Source organism: Cottoperca gobio, chromosome 2 (genome assembly GCF_900634415.1).
Source record: "Cottoperca gobio chromosome 2, fCotGob3.1, whole genome shotgun sequence".
Taxonomy (NCBI): Eukaryota; Metazoa; Chordata; class Actinopteri; order Perciformes; family Bovichtidae; genus Cottoperca; species Cottoperca gobio.
The window spans coordinates 4,200,478-4,224,555 of NC_041356.1; the positions used below are offsets into that span (position 1 = coordinate 4,200,478).

Genomic DNA, 24,078 nt, shown 5'->3' on the forward strand with positions numbered 1-24,078 from the left:
CGCTGTGTGTGTGTTGTGCATGCATCTGTGGGTGTGTGTGTGTGTGTGTGTGTGTGTGTGTGTGTGCGCACTACTGGGTGAGATATCAAAGTGACAACTCCTAAAGGGCATCTATGCAGCGGTCTCCCGACATATCACTTGAAATAATTCATGTTGTCCTTTCTGACAGTTTCTTGCCTTTATTGCATCCAGAGAATCCAGACACAACATTATCAGGAAGAAATGGATACACAGCATCTTAGTTATTTTTTTAAAGATGGAAAGCACCTGATCGGCTTTCCTTGTGTCCTGTGTGTACGTCCAGAGGCTGGTCAGGCATGGAAGATAACTTTAATACTAACGTAACTTATAATGGTGATTTAGTTCCTTCAAAGATGCAGCCCTCTCCTTTTGTTTTCCCTTAAGTAGCTTCAAGGTTGTTGAAATAATGTCACTGTCTGACAGCACAGTATATATTCTGAAGCTTTATGATGTTTACACAAAGTGAAATATTTACACCCAACACTGTTTTCTATGGCTGCACCGTTCCATCAAATTCTAGTTGCACAAATTCTGGGCACAGAATGAGTTTTTTTAAAGAGGTAAACACCATTCCCATTAAGGGTTTTTCTGATCATTTGTTTACGCCTTCGATATTTGAGCAGGTTTGATATTTGAAGGATAACTGTTGTGATTTTCCACATGTTTCGGACCACACCCATCTTTACCGCACCACTCTGCCTTTAATTTGATCTCAATTACACATCTGTAAAGTTTTGTGACTGCATTGTCGAAATATCAGCATGCAGAATCCATTACATCGATCCAGTTTACTACGATGTTCTACTCTAACAAGTGCCAGCCACCAAGCTAATGCTTTTATAACCTTTTTCAACAGTGTTCAACTTGCTCATAAAGTTATTTTCAATATAATTGTTTTGAATACGGATAACAGCGCAGGGCTACACAACTGTTGAATTTGCAGTGCAGTAGCTGTATGGGTAGTCGACTCCAACACAAGTTAGCAAGTTAATGTTACGTTTACATGACATGGGGCTATTTTATGAGAATGAAATGACATAACGTAAATAAACGTTCCTAACGTCAAAGAAGAACGTTACATTTATAGCGGCTCAGAGGTATTTGCTCTGCACCCTCCATAGCGATTTTAGTCTGATGCTTTGATTCATTTGAATACAGACGGCACTATTAACAACATTATATTTTATTTAAGGTCAAAATGTAGTTTTTAATTTAAATATTGGATTGTTTTTTCTTAGTCAGATCCCATTTTCAATAAAATAGTGGTCTTACCTTTACTTTAAAATCTTCCATTTTTGGCCATCAGTCGGAGAAACAAACTAAACTAAACGGTGCTACAGTGCATGTGACTCTGACGTTAGCTAGCAGTAGCTTGTTGGTGCTACAGTGCACGTGACTCTGACGTTAGCTAGCAGTAGCTTGTTGGTGCTACAGTGCACGTGACTCTGACGTTAGCTAGCAGTAGCTTGTTGGTGCTACAGTGCACCTGACTCTGATGTTAGCTAGCAGTAGCTTGTTGGTGCTACAGTGCACCTGACTCTGATGTTAGCTAGCAGTAGCTTGTTGGTGCTACAGTGCACCTGACTCTGATGTTAGCTAGCAGTAGCACCTGACTGTTAGCTAGCAGTAGCTTGTTGGCGCTTACCGTCTCTGGTAGAAGAACAGCAGCAACACGAACCTGTGGGCTCACGTGCGCCCTCTTCAGTGCGGCAGAGAACTGTCTGCCTCACCTGGTGTCTTCTCACTGTGGTTTTATGTCACATCAGCAAGACTAAATATGTTACACACATTACATACATTAACTGGACTATGGAAAGTCAGGACGCATAATAAAAGTGTCTGTAAACATTATATTGGCGATATACCGAGAGATAGCAACAGGCACGCGCCAAATGCATGCCTAGTTTGCGAGGGATTGCGCAATCCGAGGGGAGGCTCAGCTCGTCGCTGCCTCAGGTCGCATCTCTCCTGTATCTGAACAGAGAATACGCAAATTCAGCGATTTTGACAATACAAATGATCAAAATGATTGGAATCATATAGAAAATGCAGTTATAGCACAGACCAGTGGACAAATATACATTTATATTTATTTTATTGTTATTCGTTTTTTTACTTTTCATGATGACTCCCCTGACCGCACGTCCCTGCTAAACGTAATGTAAATACAACTTTAATATATTTCTCCGTCTATGAAATTCATTTCTGCCTGAGTCATGTCAGATAGATTTTCATGGCCAATGGGGTTTGTTTAACAATGAAGACAACAACTCCCATGATCCCACACTACTTTACGACGTCATCAAAGTCCGTCTCTTGTTATTGTTTTGATTGACAGAGCCCTGGCGGCAGTAATTACATAGCTTAGTCTGTGTTTAGGTGCTCATCTTTGTTCTGTAGGTTGAATGACCAAAAGAAAAGTGGTTTGGGTTATGGTAATTAGGGTTGATGCTTTAACTAAATCATTGAGAGCTTCTCCACCCAAGCTGACCTGAAAACTTCTGTCACAGTAATAGGTGCAGTGAGTTGGCTTTCCTTCTACCTACCAACCTACCTACCAACCTATGTGCATCCTGCTGAACCATAATTGGAATCCATGAGGGAAAACACCTTGACTGGCTCAGGTAAGCGTAAACTAATGTGTGCGCGTGTGTTTATGTGGGCCAATCCGCACAAATACACACACCCACAAATGAAAAGAAAAAGCAGTGTGTGTACGTTTATGCATGTATGTGTGTGTGTGTGTGTGTGTGTGTGTGTGTGTGTGTGTGTGTGTGTGTGTGTGTGTGTGTGTGTGTGTATGTGTGTATGTGCATCCACCAGTGTAATGTGATAAGCTCCAGCAAAGCACATACCTGATGCCATTAAATGCAATTTCCCCTGTGTGTCAGCTGAGCCATTTGTCAGCTGCTAACACTGCACGCTTTATTAAAAACCTCATCCGCTTCAATTAACTGCGCCCGCAAAGCAGTTTAACTCCACTCTAATCCTGTAAAGATGTTTAAACAGGCCTGCGTACAGTAGGTACATCATTTCAAACCCTGTCAGTGAGTTGTTGTGGGTTTTTTTTTATCATTTCCTTAGCCCCTTTACTCATCACTTAAATTTGGGGTTAAGCTCAGAAGGGACTGGGTTTAGTGTGAGTGTGCAGATTATTTTTGAGGCAGCTGAGAGTCTCTGTGGTCCAGCCTCTGCAGTGACATAACTTGTGGTGGAGCATCATCCCAACTGTACATATGCATACTTCTTTTGAACATTTGTTTTCTCCCTCTACATTATATGCCAGATCTCATAAGATCGTGTAAGCACAGTCTAAATATGATGAGGTGTTTTAAGGCTGTAACGGTAAAATCGAGCTTTAATTTTTGTGCATTAGCTTGCAGCTGTGTCCCTCTATGGTTTTTCTATTTGCTTAACTGGGTTGTGACTGACAGACAGCATGGTCGTGAGCAAAGTTAGGTCATTTTGAGAAGGAAAAAAACAAGAATCAAAGAAATGGGAAAACATGTTTATGTTCATGTTTGTTGTTGTGGTTGTATATACGTAACAGTGTAAATAAAAAATAAAATAAAAAATCTATTACCAGACAAGAACGTTGATTTAGGACAAATCTGAAAAACCCAGAATTTTGTCAAATTTTGTTTTTAAAATTCTCACTTTCTTGCAATGTCTGCAAATAACAACTAAGCATATTGTTTAAATAAATAAACTGTCACTGCGAAAAAGTGGGGAAAAATCGACACAGTAACCAATCACACCTCACATCCGGCATACATAAAGTAAAAAAGAAATGTCATTTGGAGGTTATTATTTTACCACACATGAGATGCAGCTCCCGTACCAATGTGTATTATTGTGAGTCAGCAACAATGAACTCAGTGAAAAGTGTATTTGGATCAACAGCTACACTACTTCCTGTGTTGGCACTTAACTTTGGCACTGGATGCAAATCATTAGGTGCAGAATTGAACAATGCGCACTTTATTCCCGCTGAATATTCATGTGATTGATACTAGACTGTGAAACAACCAATGACAGCAACTGTGTAAAGAAAGAATCTGTTAAAAAGGTAAGGGACAAGAGCACTGAAGGACAGGACAAAGCTTGTTGCCGGGAGGTTTACATGTGAACCAGACAAAAAGGGCTACCAGAAGGCACGTGTTCTTAACAGGCAGGAAGAGAAGAGGATGGCAGGCTAAGGTAAAAGCTCAAAGACAATATGACAAGAAACAGAGGGAAAGTGGCAGGTGTATAAATTAGGGAGCTAATTAAGGGAATGAGGGGCAGCAGTGTAGGCAGGTGAGGATTAGGTGACTGGGGATTGGGGGGAAGAGGTGAAGGCGACTGCTGGAAGGTGAGGGAATGTTAAGGTATGAAATGTCAGGAAACGTTGGTGGAAGGCTAATCTTGGAACCCATCGGCTATTGGTCTGATGACGAGGAGCCTCTGGGGGCAAGAGGCAACATCTCTGGGGTTCTGGTGCAGCCAGCGGATATCCGGGCCAAAGAGTTCTTTTCCGTGCACTCACAGTTTACAGTCCGATTTGCAACAAGAGACGCGAGAATGGAGTTAGAGTTGAGAGACGACGTCTACAGCTAATATAAAGCTAAATCGTTGTCAGCCGAAAGCCGATGGGTTCCGAGATTTCCTTTCGGGCAATGCGTCCCTCTTATGCGCTCCACACTGACTGTTCACCTGCATGCCCGCTGAAATGTAATTGCTCAATACTACTCGGACTACAAACAGAAACCAGAATGCTTCCGATACCAAAGTCTTGTCCCGTTGGCTCTGTATTCTGCATTCATCTGCAGATATCTGTTTATAGAGATGAGTGGAAGGCAAACAAGCAACGGGTGAAATAACGAAACTAGGAACTAGCAGAAACTATGACAACCTCCATAACTGTCCTTTAAATGTTTCCTTAATAACCCACACCTCATATTAACTTTAACCCTCACTCCTGTTTAATTTAAACATTAAACTCTTATTCTACGCATGTCCCTTGAAGAGCAATGGAGGGAACAAATTAAATGACATCTCCTTTCAAAACATGTCCAAAGTCTGAAGGTCTAGAACTGATTCCCACAAGGATACCACACTCCCTCTTCCACTCTCTCCTGCACACACACACACACACACACACACACACACACACACACACACACACACACACCCTCTTTCTCACACACACACACACGGTCATGCCAGCAGGGAGGTGGCGGTTAGCATGGAGCTGTCACCAGGGGATCCTGGGTGGGGTTTGCAGGAAAGGGAGAGGTGTAAATTGGGTTAGCGCTTGGTGCAAAGCCTTGTGAGTGAAGGCTTGGTCCTCTTCCTTCTGATGCTTTGTCAGTCTCTCACACCCCGAGAGATACAGGTGGTGGGTAAGGTGAAGATGCAGAGGGAAAAGGAAGTTTTGCTCTCATTTCTGTTCTATATTGTGTTTGTATCAGGTCTGTGAGCTCCGTTGTGTCTTTCACGGCTGCTCTTTCTTCAAACCCTGTGCCTACTGTCCTTTTCAATGCACTATGAAACATTCAATTTGATTTCAAAGCAGAAGAACAAGGTGTGAGGCAGAGCGAGGGCGTACAAGTCCAGGAGAAAGACGGGACTTGGGATTGTGATGGTGTTGACCACGAGTAAACAGGTTTACCACATAATTTCATATCTATCAACTTGACGTTGATGAAATTTGAAAGTGTAATCAGTGAAACGAAAGCTAAAGGCGAGCAGGTGTGACTTGCCTTTGATCATAACGGAGACCAATTGCAATTAGACCCAAAATGGCTTGACAGAGGTATCAGGGGGCCGCTTGCAGATTATGTATTTTTAATCAGAGTTGTTAGCATCTGTGATGGATGCCCATTTTACTCACACCAGCCTCTGATGGCATACGTCATGTTTGCTAGCTGTGAATTACCTCAGCGTGTATGCTGTCCATTAACTGCATGAGAGGGTGCACATCCCCCATCATGTCGCCCACTATCTCAACTAGTGTACGCTGAGCTTCTGAGGGGAACTTGTTACTGAGGTTGCTCATCTTCCTCAGGCCAATTTTCTTCCTGCACACATTCAGCACAAATGGAGATATCCGAGGTCATTCTATTCCTTTTTCATTTCCTGTTATTCATTCTTATCCAATAAGTGACACAGATTCCTCATGGCTACAGTACATTAACCATCACAGTAGATGCAATCTAGGAGACGAAGGGCTTTTGGTCTGACGACGATAAACCGCTGGGGGCAAGAGCCAATACTTCTGGGTTTCCGGTGATGCTAGCGGATGTATTCCGGGCTAAGATTTACTTTTTTTGGTTACAGTCCGATTAATGACTTGAGATGGGAGAATGGAGTTGGAGTTTAGCAATGGCGTCTTATCAGTAAGAGATTCATCACTCATAATCAAACCAGACTTACAGTCTTCAGCCATGCTAGCGGCTCTGCGAGGCTGAAATGTAGCTAAATGCTAACAACAGTATGCCAACATGCTGGTAATATGCGGATGTTAGTCAGATATTTAGCATGTTAGTTTAGCATGTAAGCAAGCTAACATTTGCTAATTATTTCTAAAATCAAAGTGCTGAGGCTGAGGGTCAGTTTTGCAGGTATTTGGTTATAAACAAACGTTTTGGACAAATTAAACCTGATGACAGCGCCAGATGAAAAGTTAAGGGATCATCAAAGTTGTTACGATTAATCCTGAGAGGGATTTGAATGATGGATCGACCACCCGGCAGACATTGCCCCCATGCTGCTAGCGTGGCTGAAATACGTTACACCATTTACAGACCGTACAAGACCCAGCTGCCGTTCTTCTAATCCAAACTAAATGGCATGACCGCATCACACCTATTTCAGCCTTTTTAACGCAGGCTCCCAGTCTGTTTTAGGATTGATTTGAAGAATTTATTGATGACCTTTAAATCCTTTGGCTCCATGCTATTTTTCCCACAGGTGCCTTGTCTGTATGTCTGTCTGCATCTTCAAGATTTAGCTGAAAGTGTTCAGCAGCATATTTTGGTTGGTTTAAATGCACCTAAACTAAACAAGGTTGAGCGTGGCGATCTTTTACTACATTACTGTAAAACTAAGGTTTGACCAGCGCCTCTGCCATCAAGGCCCCAACGCTCTGCAATGCCTGCCTGAGAAACTGAAGCTGAAGTTATTAACATCTTAAAACTAAGTTCCCATAAAAGGAATCTGCATTGTAAATGACGTTTCAACGGAAATATATCTTCACCGGAGTACATTTGTTTCTGACTTATCACAAATAAGTTTTAAGCAAACACGGGACTTTCACTCAGGAGGCCGCTGTTTGTGTCCCGTGTGAAACCAAAAGACAGCGTAGACTTATTTGAACACAAACACGATCTTTTACTCAAACTAACAATGTAGCTTTGTTGCCTTCATTTGTTTTTATTCACAACGTTAACCACGCGTTTAAAACTGCGACCGTATTCCCAGAACAAATATGATAATGCAGTTTAGTTGTATGGGAACGTAAGTTTCAGGGTTGAAGGAATGATGTCTTCACAGAAAGCCCTTCTTGTCTTGTAAGATTGTAACACAGACAAACTTGTCTGGTTCATCTTCTTCTACAAAGGCAGACAGCACATGCACATGCATAATAGTGGCGATGCACAGGCGGTCCTGATGCAGTATTAGACTGGATGATAACACTGTAAATATAAAACATTAAAGAAATATATTAATTAGCAGCTTTTAACATTTGGAAACTCAAAATGGCAGCTGTATTCTGTTTCAACAGTATCTGAGATTCAGCCTTTTGCAAATAGCACAAAGAAAATATCCTCATTAAAGCACAACTTATTACAGTTTACGCAGCATAAATATTCCATATTTACTAAAGGCTGTGTTTGTCAGTGTGTATGTATGTGTGTTTGTGTGTGTGTGTTTGTGTGTGTGGCCCCTAACTCGACCATGTGCTAACCCCACACAGCTGCAGAGTCCCCTTGAGGGTTTGTCGCACAGGCAACAGAGGAAGGGCGGAGGAAGGGGGGGTGCATGGACTGAACACTCTCATTTCCATGCCGCACTGTTCTGGCAAAGACATTGTACACCGCTGTGGATGTGCGTCTCTTGTGCTATTGCTCAATCTTTTTAGGCCTGTCAGTTAGGGTTTTCATCAGACAACTCTCTGGGCGCCGAGGTTGGAAAGCTGATTGTGTACTTCAGTGTGGCAAATTTGCTGTGTGTGTTAATGCATGTATACAGGAGATGGAGAAAGATACTCTTCAGGGGGAATTAAATCTGATTGTTTTCTTTATGCCACATCTCAAATATGGATTCTAATTAAGTCCAAGTGTCTTTTCATATTCCGTCGCTGAATGCAAAGGTTTGTTATTACAGGATTTGTCCGTCAATAGTTTCATAAAACTACACAAATCTGTTTCAGGCATAAAGCAGCTCAGAGTCCAGCCTGAAAAACAGTAATGGAGAAAGCAAGGAGTCTCAGGTTCCTCAAATATCCCTGTCAATCAAATGCCGTTTCCTCTGAGTGCGTTTTCTATCTGTCAAGGGTCATAGAGAGTGAGGATGAGACCCATTCCCTCCCTCCCTCCCCCCCGCTCCTCCATCCCCTCCATCCCCATCCCTCCCTCCTCTCCCGCTCCTTAGAGGTGTATCTCTACCTTGTGCATCACGTCTGGGCATGACCTGTTGCTAGGTAACCCTGGGTCACAGCTGCACACTATGGCAGACCTTTTTTTTATTTATCAGTGAGTTATGTGGGAGACGGGGGCTGTAATTTATTAGTTTGATATTGGGCAGGCAGTGCAAGTTTGGGATTGTAAAAAGAGGAGACGGCCTATAGCTCATCAAAATGCTTATTCTGATCCCGGGCCTCGGTCCGCTGAAGAGATTCACAACAGAGGGGATCACAACATTATAAATTCATCTGGTTTTTACTAAGAAAATCAAGCATCTCCAACAACAAAGCCAATGGTAATGCACTTTCCATGCTGGTAATTGAACAGATGTGGTCAGAGCTTAGAGGACCGAGAAAAAGAAATTCATCTCAGTTCAGTTTGTGACTGATTCATGTCCAAGGATGAAGTGGGTGCAGACAAATAGTGTCATCAAGCTTTGTAGTCAGTCGTGACAGAGTTAACCCTGTAGTATATAAATTCATGGAAAACTACCAGAGTTAACCTGAAATAAAGAATTTAAAAAGAAATAAAACATATAAATGTCTGGTCTGTTTATCAACTGGAATATAGTTTACTCTGCTTCTTCACTTTCGATTAGAAGATACCCCTCATGTCTGCTCCAGCCAGGAAACCATTAGCTTAGCTTAGCATAACACTGGAAACAGGCTAGGTTAGCTCTGTAAGGTAACACAATTAGCCAACACCTCTAAACTCACTAATGCTGCATTTCTACTGCATGATACTCGACTCGCTCTTTCTTGGTTTTCCATTAGCAACATTTGTGGATGGTACCTGATTGAGATTGACAGAATCCCCTCCCGGGACATCCTGCACAAACCCACCATTTTTAAATAGCCAAAATACCGTCAGTAGCGTTGAAATAATTTTATTCACTCAACCCATTTATTTAAAAAAATGGCAACTGATGAAGTGCAGACGTTTGTCAGTTTTATGCTGCGACAGCTGAGAATCCCACCTACACTGAGGGGGACAGTCCACAGTGGAAAATGAAATAGAGGAAAACCAAAAGTGAGTCGAGTCGTGTTAAGACGAACCATCCCGTGGAAATGAGGCATAATTAACATGTTATGGTGACGACAACACTTGTTTTTTGTATGGATTTTGGCTCAAAACACCGCTGTACTTAAACTAGACTGTTAGTAAACTTTAAGTCTAGTTCCTACAAGACTTTTGTTATACATCATAATTATATAGAATGTTGGTTTCTATAATATCAGAAGTTATTTTAATTATGTTCTTACAAAATGTTTCTAACATTGGGCAATTCCAAAAAAAGTAGAAGATGTGCATTAGTAGTTACATTTTGAACACATATCTCTGTAGGTTAAGAGGTGTACAGCATGTTATATGCAATATGTTTCATTTGAATCATTTCGGGAAATGTTTTTACAGTGTCTGATTTGTATGTATTTCAAAATATTATTTGTTGGAAGACTGTAAAATAGGACATTTTGGAAATATATACTGTAAAAAATAAATGAAAAAACTACTTTGTAGATACCAAACAGTTAATTATTATATCAGTTATTCCAATGTGTACTCATATTATTCATAGTGACACTTTATCACAAAACCCTAAAATTAGGTTGGCAAATGTTAGGACAGGCTGCTACCATCTGAAAGTTTTACAGTTTTTGCAACACTTCAGTGTGATATTAATTTGTGACGCATCTGCTGCTTTTGACTGAGCCACAAATCTACGTCCCTGTCCTGGTGAAAGCTCACCATTGCATCCCAGGCCTCACCCACAACACGTTTTGTTCCTAATGTGTGTGTGATGAATATTTCTCAGATGCTTCCTTTAGGCCATATCTGATCAAAACAAATGCACCTGCACTTTTTTTCTTTCCTTCTTGCAACTGCAACTCCCCCAGGACGGGTAAAAATTGACTCCCTGGCTTCCTCCACCAGGCAATTACGTGCCATCTGTTCCCATCTTGGTTGTTCCAGCTCGTTTTGTTTCTGCGATTGTTCGTCTAATATCATAGGCCTGAAAGTGTTAGAGAGGGAGGGGGAGCGGAGGGGTGGGGGTGGGACACAAAAATGAGGAGTGGCATGAAGAGGAATTAATCGAATCTAACAGCAGAACCAGATCTTCCCCTCTGAAAGGAGATAGTCCCAATAGAATGAGGACCATTACCATATTCATCACCTAATATTGCCTGCTGTATGCAAAGTGGGAGAGAAGAGTGCAATATGACTTTCTTGACCGCCTTTCTAATTCCATCTGCGAAAGCTTCTTTTTTAATTGTTTGTTTGCAACAAGTCGGCTCAGTACCTGCGTAGCTGTGATGCAGCCATTTGTTTGGGAGTGGTAATAATAACCCATTAACTTCCCTGTCATATATCCCACTGATATTTATATATATGGTTGTTATGCTGCCATGCTAAATCACATTATTGTTTTGTTACAGTAACTATTGGGCCCATTACTCTCTGCCACACACACAGGCTGGAATTTAATTGCAATGATGTTGCAGGGGAGGCGAGCAGCTGGATTGGAGACTTTTAACAGAGATATCAATAACGGAGCGCTACCTTAGGCCGATATAATTTTCCGACTCTCCTGACAAAGCGGAAGATAGAAATAATCAGTCACAACACCAGCCAGGCAGCCTTTAGGACCTCATGTGACATCCAGCAACAGTGATGGCTCAGGACCCATCTGTGTCCAGGGGGCAGCGCTCAGTGTGTGTGTGTGTGTGTGTGTGTGTGTGTGTGTGTGTGTGTGTGTGTGTGTGTGTGTGTGGATAATTGGTGAGAAGATGTTGGATCCTTTAAGAAGAGGAAATCTTTTGCACTACTTAAAGGCTTATAGCACTTGATCAGTTGCCTTTACATGTGTTCATATGAACCTTAACAACCAGTTTAGGTCATTTTTCGTTGCCATCTAAAAAGTACGCTCAGTGTTTCTTTGTAAAAGCATAATTTTTACGCAACACTTGGTTCTAAAACTTAGATCTTGTCTTGTTTTCGGGGATGTGATGCCGTGAGCAGCCTGATGACAGAAGATGCATCGAGAAACTTTACTTTCCAAAGCTTCCACCCTGCACAGATTTTAAATGAGAGAAATTACACAAACCAACATATGAAGGTAAATATGTGTAATTCTTTAATTGGGACCACAACTGTGTTGATTGTCCTGTGCAGACATGCAACAGACTGCAGAGAGACTCCTGAACTACAGCTGAGAGAACAGCACCTACAGTACGGGAGAGTCAGCCATCTGCAGCTTGCTATGCGATGTGACAATAACTAGATTAAGTAGCTTTATATGACATTACTTACATTTAAGAAGTAATTTATCTCATCAATTTACATTGAAATGTTTCATTAAAGCTCATTAGATTTGATAGAACACAATGCACTGACTGTACAGGTTGCTCCTTTTTTAAGCTTTGTATTTGCTGACATCTAGTGGTTTACTGGTGAAACGTGAATTTCGTTAATTAGTTAAACTACCATGTGTCAAAAAGAATTCTGCTTCACAAGTGTATAAATTATGTTCATTTTTAAGCATTACTTATGTGGCTTCAGACAACAAACAGAATATACCTTGGCACAAATACTTATAAGGAAGTAATATGTGTCAGGATATCAAAACATATTAACAATAAAGTCTTTGAAAGTATGATTTTTATCCAGTTCCACTTTTTTCATTTTTGGATGAAAATTATTTTTTTATGAAGCCCCAAAATGAACAACCTCAGCCTACTTTTAGATCCTCGTTTAAATGCTAAAGTCCACATCAGAAATATCTCAATATTTCAAATTAAATCATCTTTTACGACAGAATATAAAATAATAAACCAGCTGTCGCTCAACAAACATTTTCATGGTTGTACTAGACAACCAGAAAATCTACACTATTCATCTTTTCTGCTACTTTTGAAGTTTGTTTACGTTTATATATTCAGTCAATATGAGCAAGTGGTCAGTTGAGTAATACCCAAACTGACAAATAATCCTGTGCAGAATGCAATGAACAGAAAGAGGGAGGGGAGCGAGGTGAGATGGGGGATTGACAGAGAGAGGTGGAGGCAGGAAGAACTGGAGGCTGCAGGACAGAGAGAGCAGCGGAGGAAGAAGCACACACCTGGAGTTCAGGTAAGACTTCTTTATGTTTGTTTGTCTTTTTAATGCTTTGTTTGTATATCTTATATTTTATACATACATTTTGCAGTTTAAAATCTGAATTAAACTCCTGAAAATGCTTCTGTATTCATAATGGAATTTCAAAATAAAATAAGTCTTTGGGGCAGTTTGCTGCCGACAGATTTCTTTGTTTTAACCGACTGAAGTACGCTTCAGTTAAATGTCAAAGAGGCCTTTACCTGTGAGCTTTATGCTCCATAACCTGCGCTGAATGGCTCCATTGTTTAGTTTTGATACGCTGGAATGCTCCAGCACATCCTGCATAATCCTCTCAATTATGAATGGTATCATTTATTCTATAGTCTCAGCACCTCAACAGAGGCCGTTTGGTAACTTAGCAACCAGTGCCTCTCATTCAACATTAAAGTGGGTAACATGAGAAGACCCAGTGGCCTCACTCCAGGAGAGTGACAGCGATTTGTTTCTGACACATAACCTACATTTTCCCTCATTCCAACAAACAGATTGATGAGTCTTTACCTGTGAACCTGTGTGTGCATCAAGGGTAGTTTTGACATTATTGTACTCAAGATTTGGTTTTCCTGCACCTAATTTCTCCTTTAAGTTCTTTTTCACCACCCTGCACAGCATCCAACAAATGTCCCCCACAGATAACATCTTAAACATTGTGTTTAAAACATGGGAAACCGATTTTATCCATTGACACTCTAAGGTCACATGTTTCCTTGGGGACTTTATTGTGAACATGCAGAGGTAAACTGACACCACACCCTTTCATCCTTGTAAAAGCCTTGTAGTTTTGCTCCAGGGGGGGGAAAGGCTCTCTAACTAGGTCTACACTGTTAACATATACACGCTGGTACCCACAATCAACTCAGAATATGATCCGTTTTGCATGGTCATAAAGAACTAAAAAGAAGAAGAAGGTTTGACCCCTCTCCTGGCAGTGTCTCATATAGTCTGTGTTGGTGGTGAAAGACAGAGTTCAGTTTCAACCCCTTCAGCAGATAAGCACTGCTGTTTCCACCACAAGTGACAATGAGGGTCTGTGCTGCATTCGGAAGCAACTATTAGAGACTGTTGAGGTTTCATGATGAGTGACATTAAGAGAAGTGGCCTGGCAAATACAGACTCATAAGCCCGTCTGCCTCACCTTGGCATGCAATGACCATACAACTATCAAATAATGTCGGAAATAGCTATAAATCAAATGTAGCTGAAGATATGACTCTGGTAATTTGAGGCAAATCTTTGCTCAATAGAGAGAAGTACATTAGATGTGCTTCAACAAACTGTTGATTAACATCCAATTTAGGACATGTATTGTTGTAGTGATCAGCGGCTGTGTCGGAGTCTGAACACAACACTGACCTCAGGGAAACAGGACAGTGGTTACCTGAGAGCACTTTAGAGTGTTGTGAGAAACTGAATATTGTGTTGGGTAGATAAAGTTGCAACGAAAGGGAACATGTGTCCCAGTTTTAAAAACAGCTAGAGAAATGTACATAGAGTCATCAGGTAGGTCAGATAAATTTGGATTTAGGACTGAACAGTACATTTGCGAAACATTTCAGGATAAATTACTTAGACGTAGTCGCGTGTCTCTTGTTGTGATTTGAAACTTTTTTGTTGTTGTTGTTTTTTTTAAAAACACCAGCAACAGTATTTGTTGCAATACGCATATTTTTGACTGTTTTTAATTTCATGGTAACAGGGTTTTGATGATAACAAATTTTTCTTTTACATTTTCTCTTTGTCTTTACAGGAACATACTTAAAAAGTAGTGAAAAGTGAAACCCATTTGACAAGTGACTGTTCAAATCTACCATTCACAATGTTATTGCGGTCTCATTCAGAGAGAAGAGCCCTCCTTGGGTTCTCAGCCCTGCTGACACACAGTACTCCACAGCAGAGAGACGTGAACTCCCCACATCCCCTATCCGTCACCCCACAGGAGTTCATATTTAAGCCAATATCTCTTACTTCACCACCTCCCTGGGTGACTCAGGCCCTTTCCAACCTGGAGCAAGGAGAACAAGAACTGCAGAGCCTCAGGGAGCGACAGCAGGCCGAAGTGGAGGAGGTGAACCGTGAGTTGGACAATGCTGCGATTGAAGCTCACAGAGAGGAGCGTCGTCTTCTTGAAAAGGTTGAGAAGGACCACAGAGAAGCCCAGCGGCACCTTAGTCAGGTGAAGAGGGAGAATGCTGCAGCAGTACGAGTTGTGCAGTCACTTGTTGACCAGCAACTTAGGAAAATTGGACAACTGAAGGAACAGATACAAAGATGGGGCAGTACCGCTGGTGGATCCAACAAAAATCAGCTCCAAAGAGGAGTGGCAGAGGTCACCCAACCTTGGGAGATCTCTCTAACAATGAAAAGGGTCAGTTTCTTACCAAGCCCTGAGTCCAAGACCTTAAGTTTAGGGGAAGTTGATGTTCGAGAGCAAGGTATGACCTACCCAATTAGTGTCTGTGGCATCCAAGGACAAAAGTGTGCCTTGCACTCAGGGGATACAGCATTTTCAAACATTACCCCTGTTGAAATTCGAAAGGAACAACAGCCAAACAGAGCTGGGCAAAGGAACAGTCCAGATGAGAGCAATAAGGCAAACAGTGGAATCACGCGTGTTGTCAGGAAACTACGTCTGTCAAGCTCTACAGAGAATGAGGACGATCTCAAATCACCCACCTTAAAGTCCCCCATATCAAGACGTCGTGGTGCATCTGAGTCATCCCAAGATGAGGAAGTAGAGTCTGTGTGTTCAGACACACAGGGGCAAGACCTTTTCCTTGCTATCCCACCGGTCTCCAGTCAAGGAGAATCTGAAGGGGATGAATCTGATGGCAGACAAAATGGATCCAAAAGGTGTTTCACATTGAAGGGTAAGAGGAAGCAAAAGGCCCTTGTCTTGGTCTCGTGCGAAGAACCATCCTGCCCTCCTGAAGAAACTGATGCAAAAAGCAGTTATGTGGCTATATCTCCAAAGACTAGGCGCAAAGGTTCACTCTCAAGGTACAGTCTTGTAGATCATCCACTTTCTCAACACACCCTACCCAAGAAGAAAACCTCAAATCAATCTTCAATGGATAGTGGAAGCCCTCCATCCCCAGTGGACAGTGAGGATTCCTGTTATACCTATACTGTGAATACTCCACTAAGGGGATCCCTCAAGCAAGAGCACTGTCGCTCAATGTCTACCACTGACCTCTCAGGTAAACTTCGACCTTTGATTCACGGTGACAAACGTGAGCGTGGAGGAATCCGGAAGGTCAACAGAATGTGCCTTGCCTCTCAACCTTCAACTCTTGAACAAGGTGAAAGAAATATCACAGAATCTGACAGGAATACCATGAGTTTTGAAGAACGACAATCAAGATCTCAGACTCCTGTTAAACAGGGTTCAAGTTTAAACCGGGTGAGCAGATCTCTTTCCATGTCAGCCATTGAAGGAGACAAATTACACCTAGGCAAGGAATCACAACAATACAACAAGGATAAGAAAGAGAGAGTTGTGCCAGCTTTGGGGGAACTGGAGGAAGAGGGGGGTTCAACTGCGCTCGACTCAGCTTATTTAGTCAAACAGTTTGGAAAACAAGGATCAGGTCGCACTGACTTCAACCTACCAAGCGGCGTCCATGCAACTGTCAAAGGGCAACTATTTGTGGTCGATTGTGGAAACGCCCGCATTCAGGTGACTGATCTCCAGAAAAATGTTGTACAGCAAGTGTCTCCTTCAGGATCAGAAAGGTCTTCCCGCATATGCAACTACTTTGACGTGGCTGTGAACTCGAAGGGCCTGATTGCCCTGACCTGTGCTGCTGAACGAGCTGTGTTGGTGTTCAGCCGTCATGGACGCCTCCTGCAAACGTTTGGAGGCACATTGATTGGTTCCACTAATGAAGAGCTTGATGCTCCCAGAGGGGTGACTGTTACTCGTCAAGATGAGTTCTTGGTTGCTGACCTCAAGCGTGGCATTCTTACTTCCCTTAAACTGGATCCCAAAACCGGGGCCAGATTGGAGCGCACGGTGGTGACCGGGTTTCACAGACCCTACCTAGTGGCAGCCTGTCTCACAACTGGGCTCATGGCAGTATCTGAACGAGGAAATGAGACTGGACGTGTCCCATGTATCCGGGTTCTGGAGCCTGGCTGGAACACTATCCGAATCCTAGGGGTGTGCTCTGGATTGGGGCCTGTTCTGACCTGCCCTTGGGGTCTCTGTATTGACAACGATGGGGATGTCCTGGTGGCAGACTGGGGAAAGCAGCACCACCGTGTTCTTTTCTACCCATCCAAAGGTGTTGGTTGGCCTCTGGTGAATGAAAGCCTGAGTAGCCCAAGGGGCCTGGGGCTGCTTCCTGATGGCCATATGGTTGTGTCAGACAGCATGAATCATTGCATCAAGATCTACCACTACAAGTGAACTGCAGAAGATGACAAACACAGAGATAGAAACAAATATGGATAGAGTTAAGACTAATTGATGTGATAGGATGGGAAGGCTAAATCTGTAATAACAAGCAATACATATACGTACATATATAATATCCTTGGGAATTTATCATGTGTGTCTTTGAGTTATTGACAGCCTCTACCTCCTACCTACTTTAATTTGTAAAGTGTTTGATGAGATGTCAATTGGTGATGGTAATTTGATAATCAGTAGATGCAAGAACATTGTAACAGATTAGTTCATATTATTTACATAGTAGTGAAAGTACTTTTAATTTATCCTTGAGTGTTTCTAATGGGTTTATAATTGATTAATAATCTACAGTAAAGCAGAGTAGACCATAATGCTGTGTGCCTGGATGATATTCAATGACTTGTTGTGAATTATACCTATATTGCAAAACATTTTATTATCAATAATCAAGACACATTTGAGAACTTAGTGTAACCTATCAGTGTAATCAGCATATCAAACAGTTTAGTTGCCTTAATAAGGAGCATAAGGATTTTTGTCCTGTCAATATTTCTGACAAAATAATTAAACTTTGGTTCAAACCTAACTGTGTATGATTATGTTGTTAGTGGGGCTATTGCACAACCACACCTAACCTTATTAGATTTTGGGTATTTCTCTGGTGACCATGTTTTCCCAAAAATGTTTCCAGAAAAGTCCGTCATTACACAAAAAAGAGAACAAGAGGAGCTTGCTGATTTTGTAATGGATATCAATGGATATCATCAAATGAGGCCTCATTTTGCAACAACTAAAATTTCGACATTGCGTATATGTAAACACACACACAACCACCCCCCACAAACACAGTTGCCTAACTTGTCTACCCACACACATGTTTCAGTATAAAGTCCAGGTTCAGCTCCTGCATCAGAAGACTTCATCAGGACTGCACATCATGGAGCTGTTTATCAAAACTCTGGTTCTGTGCTTAGCGCTCGCCCTCACTAATGGAGCACCTGCGTGAGTATTAATTAACTCTTCTATCTTGACATGAATTAACACTCAAAATAAATCATTCAGGTCAGGATGTGCTAGTTCTAATTCTCATTTCAAGATCCTTCACCGTTGACATCATTTGTGTTTTTCCCAGTTTTTCCAACCCTTGAGAAGAAATAGCTCTGTGTGTGATAGTTTACTTAGCTGACTTAAATCACCGATGGTTGAGCATTTATCTAAAAATACGTGGGTTAGAAAAATAATATCTCATAATATAATGCAAACCAATACATTTTAAATGATTCCTGCTTCAGAGAGATGTTGAATCAACTTTTGAGGATTCACTGTAAAGTGTTTCCATTATTTTGTCCACCCTCTGTAACTGATTTTGATAGTTCCTACCTTTCTGTATTTTTCCAGAAAATCACTATCCTTCATTTCATAACTCTGTTTGCTCGTTCACAAAGTTCACCGGTTGGATCAATTGAACAAATAAAAGAGTGCAAAGTCATCGTATTACCTTGGTGGTGTGTCACTGATTGACTGATTGTGTCCCCTATCATTATGACTCAAGGATTTAATGTGGTGGAAAAATAAAGATCTATTTTTATCATCCACAGGAACCCACAAGACGTAGCAGTAGACGGTGGGTTTTTAATAAACATATTAAAACTATTCAGTCTCACATACACATTTTCTGAATCATTAATTCTGTTGCACTAAAGGTAATAAGAGTTATTTTCTCCATGTTTAGATGCTGTTCTCCCAGACCGATGTGAAGGGATTGAGTTTGATGCCATCACTCCTGACGAGAACGGAAACACTTTCTTCTTCAGAGGTGTGGAACATTTCTTATAAAGAATGATGGACTTAATTTTCTCATGAGATAATTTAAGTTTCCTTTTATATATTTTTTCAAAAAACTGCATATGTATTATTGCACTGAAAAACCCTTTAGGTAGCCACTTGTGGAAGGGTTTCCATGGTCCAGCTCAGCTCTCCAATGAGTCCTTCAAGGAGCTTGATGACATCCATCACATCGGCCATGTTGATGCTGCCTTCCGCATGCACAATGTAGAGAACCCAGACGACCACGATCACATCTATTTCTTCCTGGTATGATGATGATACATGACACTTTGACTTGTGAAGTGATTCTGCTAAAGATCCAGATCAATATCTGTACCTATACATTTTGTGATGTAATCTCCAGGATGACAAGGTGTTCAGCTATTTTAACCACACTCTGGAGGACGGGTATCCAAAAGAGATCCAGGAGGACTTCCCAGGAGTACCCGCTCATCTGGATGCTGCTGTGGAGTGTCCCAAAGGAGAGTGCATGGCCGACTCAGTTCTGTTCTTCAAGGGTATGTTGGCATTCACTGTAGAAATATTAATCTCACTAAATCAAGACTGTAATCAAACTAAACATTTAAAAATAAAATAAAGACATAATGGAATAAATTGCTTATCTCAGTATCATAAAGAGAATGCTGCTCCTCAGTGGAGGAAATACGGTCCCAAAAAACGGTCGTATAGGTCGTCTTTGCGAGCAGCTTATGTGACGTACTGTAGTATAAAGAGGGACAGAACCTTCGCCCAGGAGACCCATGTGAAACCAAAAGTCCACGTTGAGTTATTTTAACTTATGTACGGAAGTTAACTTACGTAACGTACTTAACTTAAGTTTGTAACGTTTGCAACATTTTTTCAATGTTCTTAATGTTCTTAACTTACATACGTAACCTAAGTTACGTAACAAACTTTCTAATTTTACCCCAAACAACAATCTTTTGCTAAATATAACCAAGTAGTTTTGTTTCAATTCACAACAATAACCATGTGTTTAAAACAGCAACCGTTTAAAAATATGCATCTATCGCTGGTACTCTGCAACAGACATATACAGCAGGTCGTTTTGGGAGTAATTAACAAACAACGTGTGTTTTATAACTCTAAGTCAAATTGAACTGAATAAGTTATTAGTCATGTCAAACGAACTATGATATAATTAGGCCACTGTAACAAAATGAGCACATTGAGATAATTGGTAACTAAAACTAATAATATTCCCCACAGGACATGATATGTATATTTATGATATTACAACAAAGACAGTGAAGATCAAGACGTGGTCCCACCTGCCTGTCTGCACCTCTGCTTTACGCTGGATGGAGCAGTACTACTGTTTCCATGGACACAACTTCACCAAGTTCAACCCTATATCCGGAGAGGTGAGCAATGCCTACCCCAAGGACGCCCGCAGATATTTCATGAAGTGCCCCAACTTTGGTGAGTTCATCCAGAAAGGCACAGTTGAATTTGTTTCTAAATATTTTGTACAAGAAATAGAAACAGACCTATGTTGGGTAAACGTACAATCTTCTGTATTTGACTGCAGGTCATGGAGGTAAATATGTCCTGAACTGCAGCAATGTCAAAATAGATGCCATCACCACTGATGATGCAGGCAAAAGTTATTTATTCGCAGGTAAAGTAAAAAAACACACAAAACATAATGAGTAGTCTGGAATAGTTCAACATTTTGGGAAATACAGTATTTGTTTTCTTGCTGAGAGTTAGATGTATGAAGTATGAAACTAGAACCAGGAGTCAGTTAGCTTAGCTTAGCATAAATACTGGAAGAAGAAACGGATAGCCGGGGTTTTTACCAAAGTTAGAAAATGCAACTAGTTACAACTATCTGACTTTCAGCCTCAGCTGATCTTTGGATTTAGTGCTAATTAGCTAATATAATTAAGCTAGCATGCTGAACAAAGACGCTCACCATGTTAAATAATGTATCTGTTAAATATCAACATATTAGCGTTGTCATTGTGAGCATTAGTAATGTTCGGATTGTACACGGAGCGGTAGATGTGAAGTGTCCATGCGGGTGAGTGCGGTGAGCATTTAGCTTAAAGCACCGCGGTGCGTGAGTATAGTCTCATAGAGCTGCTAGCTCCACCACAAGATATGACGTGTTCATTGGTAGGTTTTAAAGGTAACTTTACTGTTAGAATTATTAACTTTGGCGAGGCTAGCCGTTTCCCCCAGCTTCCAGTCTTTATGCTAAGCTAAGACAAACACCTGCTGGCTCTAGCTTCATTAACACACATTCCTCTCATCTGGCTTTCGGCACGAATGTGGGAAAAAAAGCGTATCTCCCAATATGTCAAACTATTCCTTTTGGATTTTTCTTTTTCCATTTGATAAATTATTCTGAGTTGTGAACCTTTACTAAGACTTCAGTTCAATCTGCTCAGGCCGCATCTACATGCGTCTGGACACCCATCGTGACGGCCTCCACGCCTTCCAAATCACCAGGGCGTGGAAGAATGTGACCAGCGGGGTGGACGCTGTGTTTTCCTACGCTGACAAAATTTACTTGATTAAGGTACACCTTGAAGTAACCAGTAAAAATGTTTTTTAAAAACCTCAACCCATCTATCTATCTATCTAATCTATCTATCTATCTATCTATCTATCTATCTATCTATCTATCTATCTATCTATCTATCTATCTATCTGTGTTGAAGTTAATACTAAAATACCTCCCGTTTTACCTGCAGGATGATCAGGTTTACATCTATAAAGCTGCTGCTCAATACATCCTGATTGAAGGCTACCCTAAAACCCTGAAGGAGGAGCTCGGCATTGAAGGAAAGGTGGACGCTGCCTTTGTTTGTCCTGATGATCACACAGTTCATGTAATCCAAGGTAAGGTTACTGAGTGCTTTTTAGAATTTCTAGAATTATTTCAAACATTATAACCTTTATGTTTGCTTACAAGTGATCAAACATCTTTACACACATATTTCTTCCAACAGGACAGATTATTTCTGATGTTGACCTAACCGCCACGCCCAGGGTCGTGACCCACGCACTTCCCATGTCCCTGTCCGACATTGATGCTGCTCTGTGCAGTGCAGAAGGAATTCAAATGTTCAAGGGCTCGCAGTATTACCACTACGAGAGCGCAATGACACTGGCTCTGAGCAGAATCGCTCCGAGGCCTAAATCTGTTACCAATGCAATGATGGGATGTCAGGAATAGGAGACATTATATTTCACAGTCAAACTCTTCATTCTCCTCCTCCACATAAAAGAAAATAAGTGACATCCATCTATACAAGCAGACTGGCGGTATGAATCAAAACCACTTTAACGGAGAGTAAAGAGCTTCAAATGTGAGCTTTTGAAGAAAATCCTCCTCCCGTGTATGATAGAGTTGTTTGATGAATAAAATGTAACTACACGCCGGATTGTAAATTATTCTGTCGATTAAGTGATTGTTGTGTCAACATTTATTATTGGTTTGATATACTGATACAAATCAATTATGAGGAATAAAATCCAAAGGAAGCACATTAAGTAATGACAGCGTTTGGCCACTAGAGGACCTTCTGTACAAATGAATGTTACACCAGAAATAATGAGCGGATGAGATTCACTGACTCAGCTGCAGACACAGACTATGTATGAACATGTTAACAAGCACATTCTGATCTGGACTTTTCACTAAATATTTCCAGGTTGCAAACATGCCTGTTGATATCTGCGCCCTCATGGGCCACTTCCCCTGACATCTGACAACTAAAGGGCACTTGTGTAGTCTAAATGCTTCTTTTGTAAGTGCACATGCCCTCTTTGGCCAACCCAAATACCCCTCTGGTTACTTTAAATTCTGCTATAGTGTGAACATTAGGACATTCTGTGGACAGCCCAGATCCACGAGGACAGCGTGACAGTATTACAAAGCTACTAAAGCTTATAAACTGACAGTTAGAAATAATGCTCATGCAACATCATTTGCACATGCAAGCAATGAGTTTCCTTGAAGCTTCATCCACTTGTGTGCATATTGCAGCTTTTCTGTCTTTCTGTGCGTTTTATTTGTACTATGTCCTTCTGTCTTGGCAAATTGGTGAATAACGTTCGGCAGCTCAGAGCAAATGAAAAGGGAGTTCCTGTTTCTCTCCTGTGTTGAGTTTTTAATGATTAATAGCAACGAGTTGCAGGTGCAGTAAAAGGTCTGCAGGCAAGTCTGAAGAGCTACATCGTTGGCATCAATTTAGAGAAATTCCTGCCGGCTATAACTTCATTTCTTGCCAGAATAAAAGGCTTGATCAGAACAACGAACTTGACACAGACATGTTTACTTTAGATAGCAAGGTTGACCTTGTAAACAGCAGTAGTGCTGCGTAAAGCACAAGAGGCTTCATAGTCGTGTAGACTGAGAGTGAAACACTCGTCCAGCTGAGCCACAACAGAATCCCACACAGATTTGCTCCCAATAAATAAAAAAGAAAAAGAAAATATCTCAAACATCCCCCTTTTTATTTTATTATTATTATGCATCATTTTATAATGAGGCTGATATAGTATTTATGTGGTACATTGCTTTATTGTTAGCTTTTAATGGCATTAATCTGCATGTCAGTCAGTGAGCAGGGTTTTTATAGTCTGTCAAAAGAAAATTTGAGATATTCAATATCATTTTAAATGTAATACCTTTCAAGTCAAGCTTTTAATTTCCACCAAAAGTCAAAACCTTTATGACCAAGATGTCTAAAAATGGTGGTTATGTTATTATTACAATAAACAGTATTTTCATTATTGTCCATGCTCATATTGGACCATATGGACACGTACGCAGCAGCCTGCAGGAGTCCAGAGGTCGGGAGGCATTAGCAGCCATTCAAGGCCTTTTCACTCCCTGGAGAGGTTTTTGTTCAGACAAAATCCCTGGGACTTTCAGCTAGCATAAAGGAAGTGCTGGCCTCAGCACAGCTTAATGGGCGAGGCCATGAGGACACACACACACGCACACGCACGCGCACA

General features: G+C 41.2%; 1 protein-coding gene across 7 annotated transcripts; it reads left to right on the forward strand.

Moving 5' to 3' along the window:
• Positions 1-2,356: 2,356 nt before the first annotated feature.
• On the forward strand, positions 2,357-23,309 carry hpxb (hemopexin b). Of its 7 annotated transcripts, none has more exons than XM_029449774.1 (13): positions 2,365-2,645; positions 11,671-11,805; positions 12,687-12,818; positions 18,140-18,258; positions 18,855-18,880; positions 18,989-19,072; positions 19,193-19,350; positions 19,448-19,601; positions 20,314-20,526; positions 20,636-20,725; positions 21,501-21,631; positions 21,807-21,954; positions 22,065-23,309. In XM_029449774.1, exons 2-13 carry the CDS (start codon positions 11,713-11,715, stop codon positions 22,289-22,291), a joined length of 1,575 nt encoding a protein of 524 aa, XP_029305634.1. In that variant the 5' UTR covers positions 2,365-2,645; positions 11,671-11,712; the 3' UTR covers positions 22,292-23,309. The 7 variants fall into 7 exon arrangements, with proteins under 7 accessions (XP_029305609.1, XP_029305599.1, XP_029305634.1 ...); XM_029449765.1 differs by having other exon boundaries at positions 11,709-11,805; XM_029449784.1 differs by lacking the exon at positions 12,687-12,818 and having other exon boundaries at positions 11,709-11,805.
• The last annotated feature ends 769 nt before the right edge of the window (positions 23,310-24,078 follow it).

Excerpts from the sequence above, each read along its gene's own strand:
- hpxb (XM_029449749.1), top strand. The coding sequence starts at position 14,662 with ATGTTATTGCGGTCTCATTCAGAGAGAAGAGCCCTCCTTGGGTTCTCA.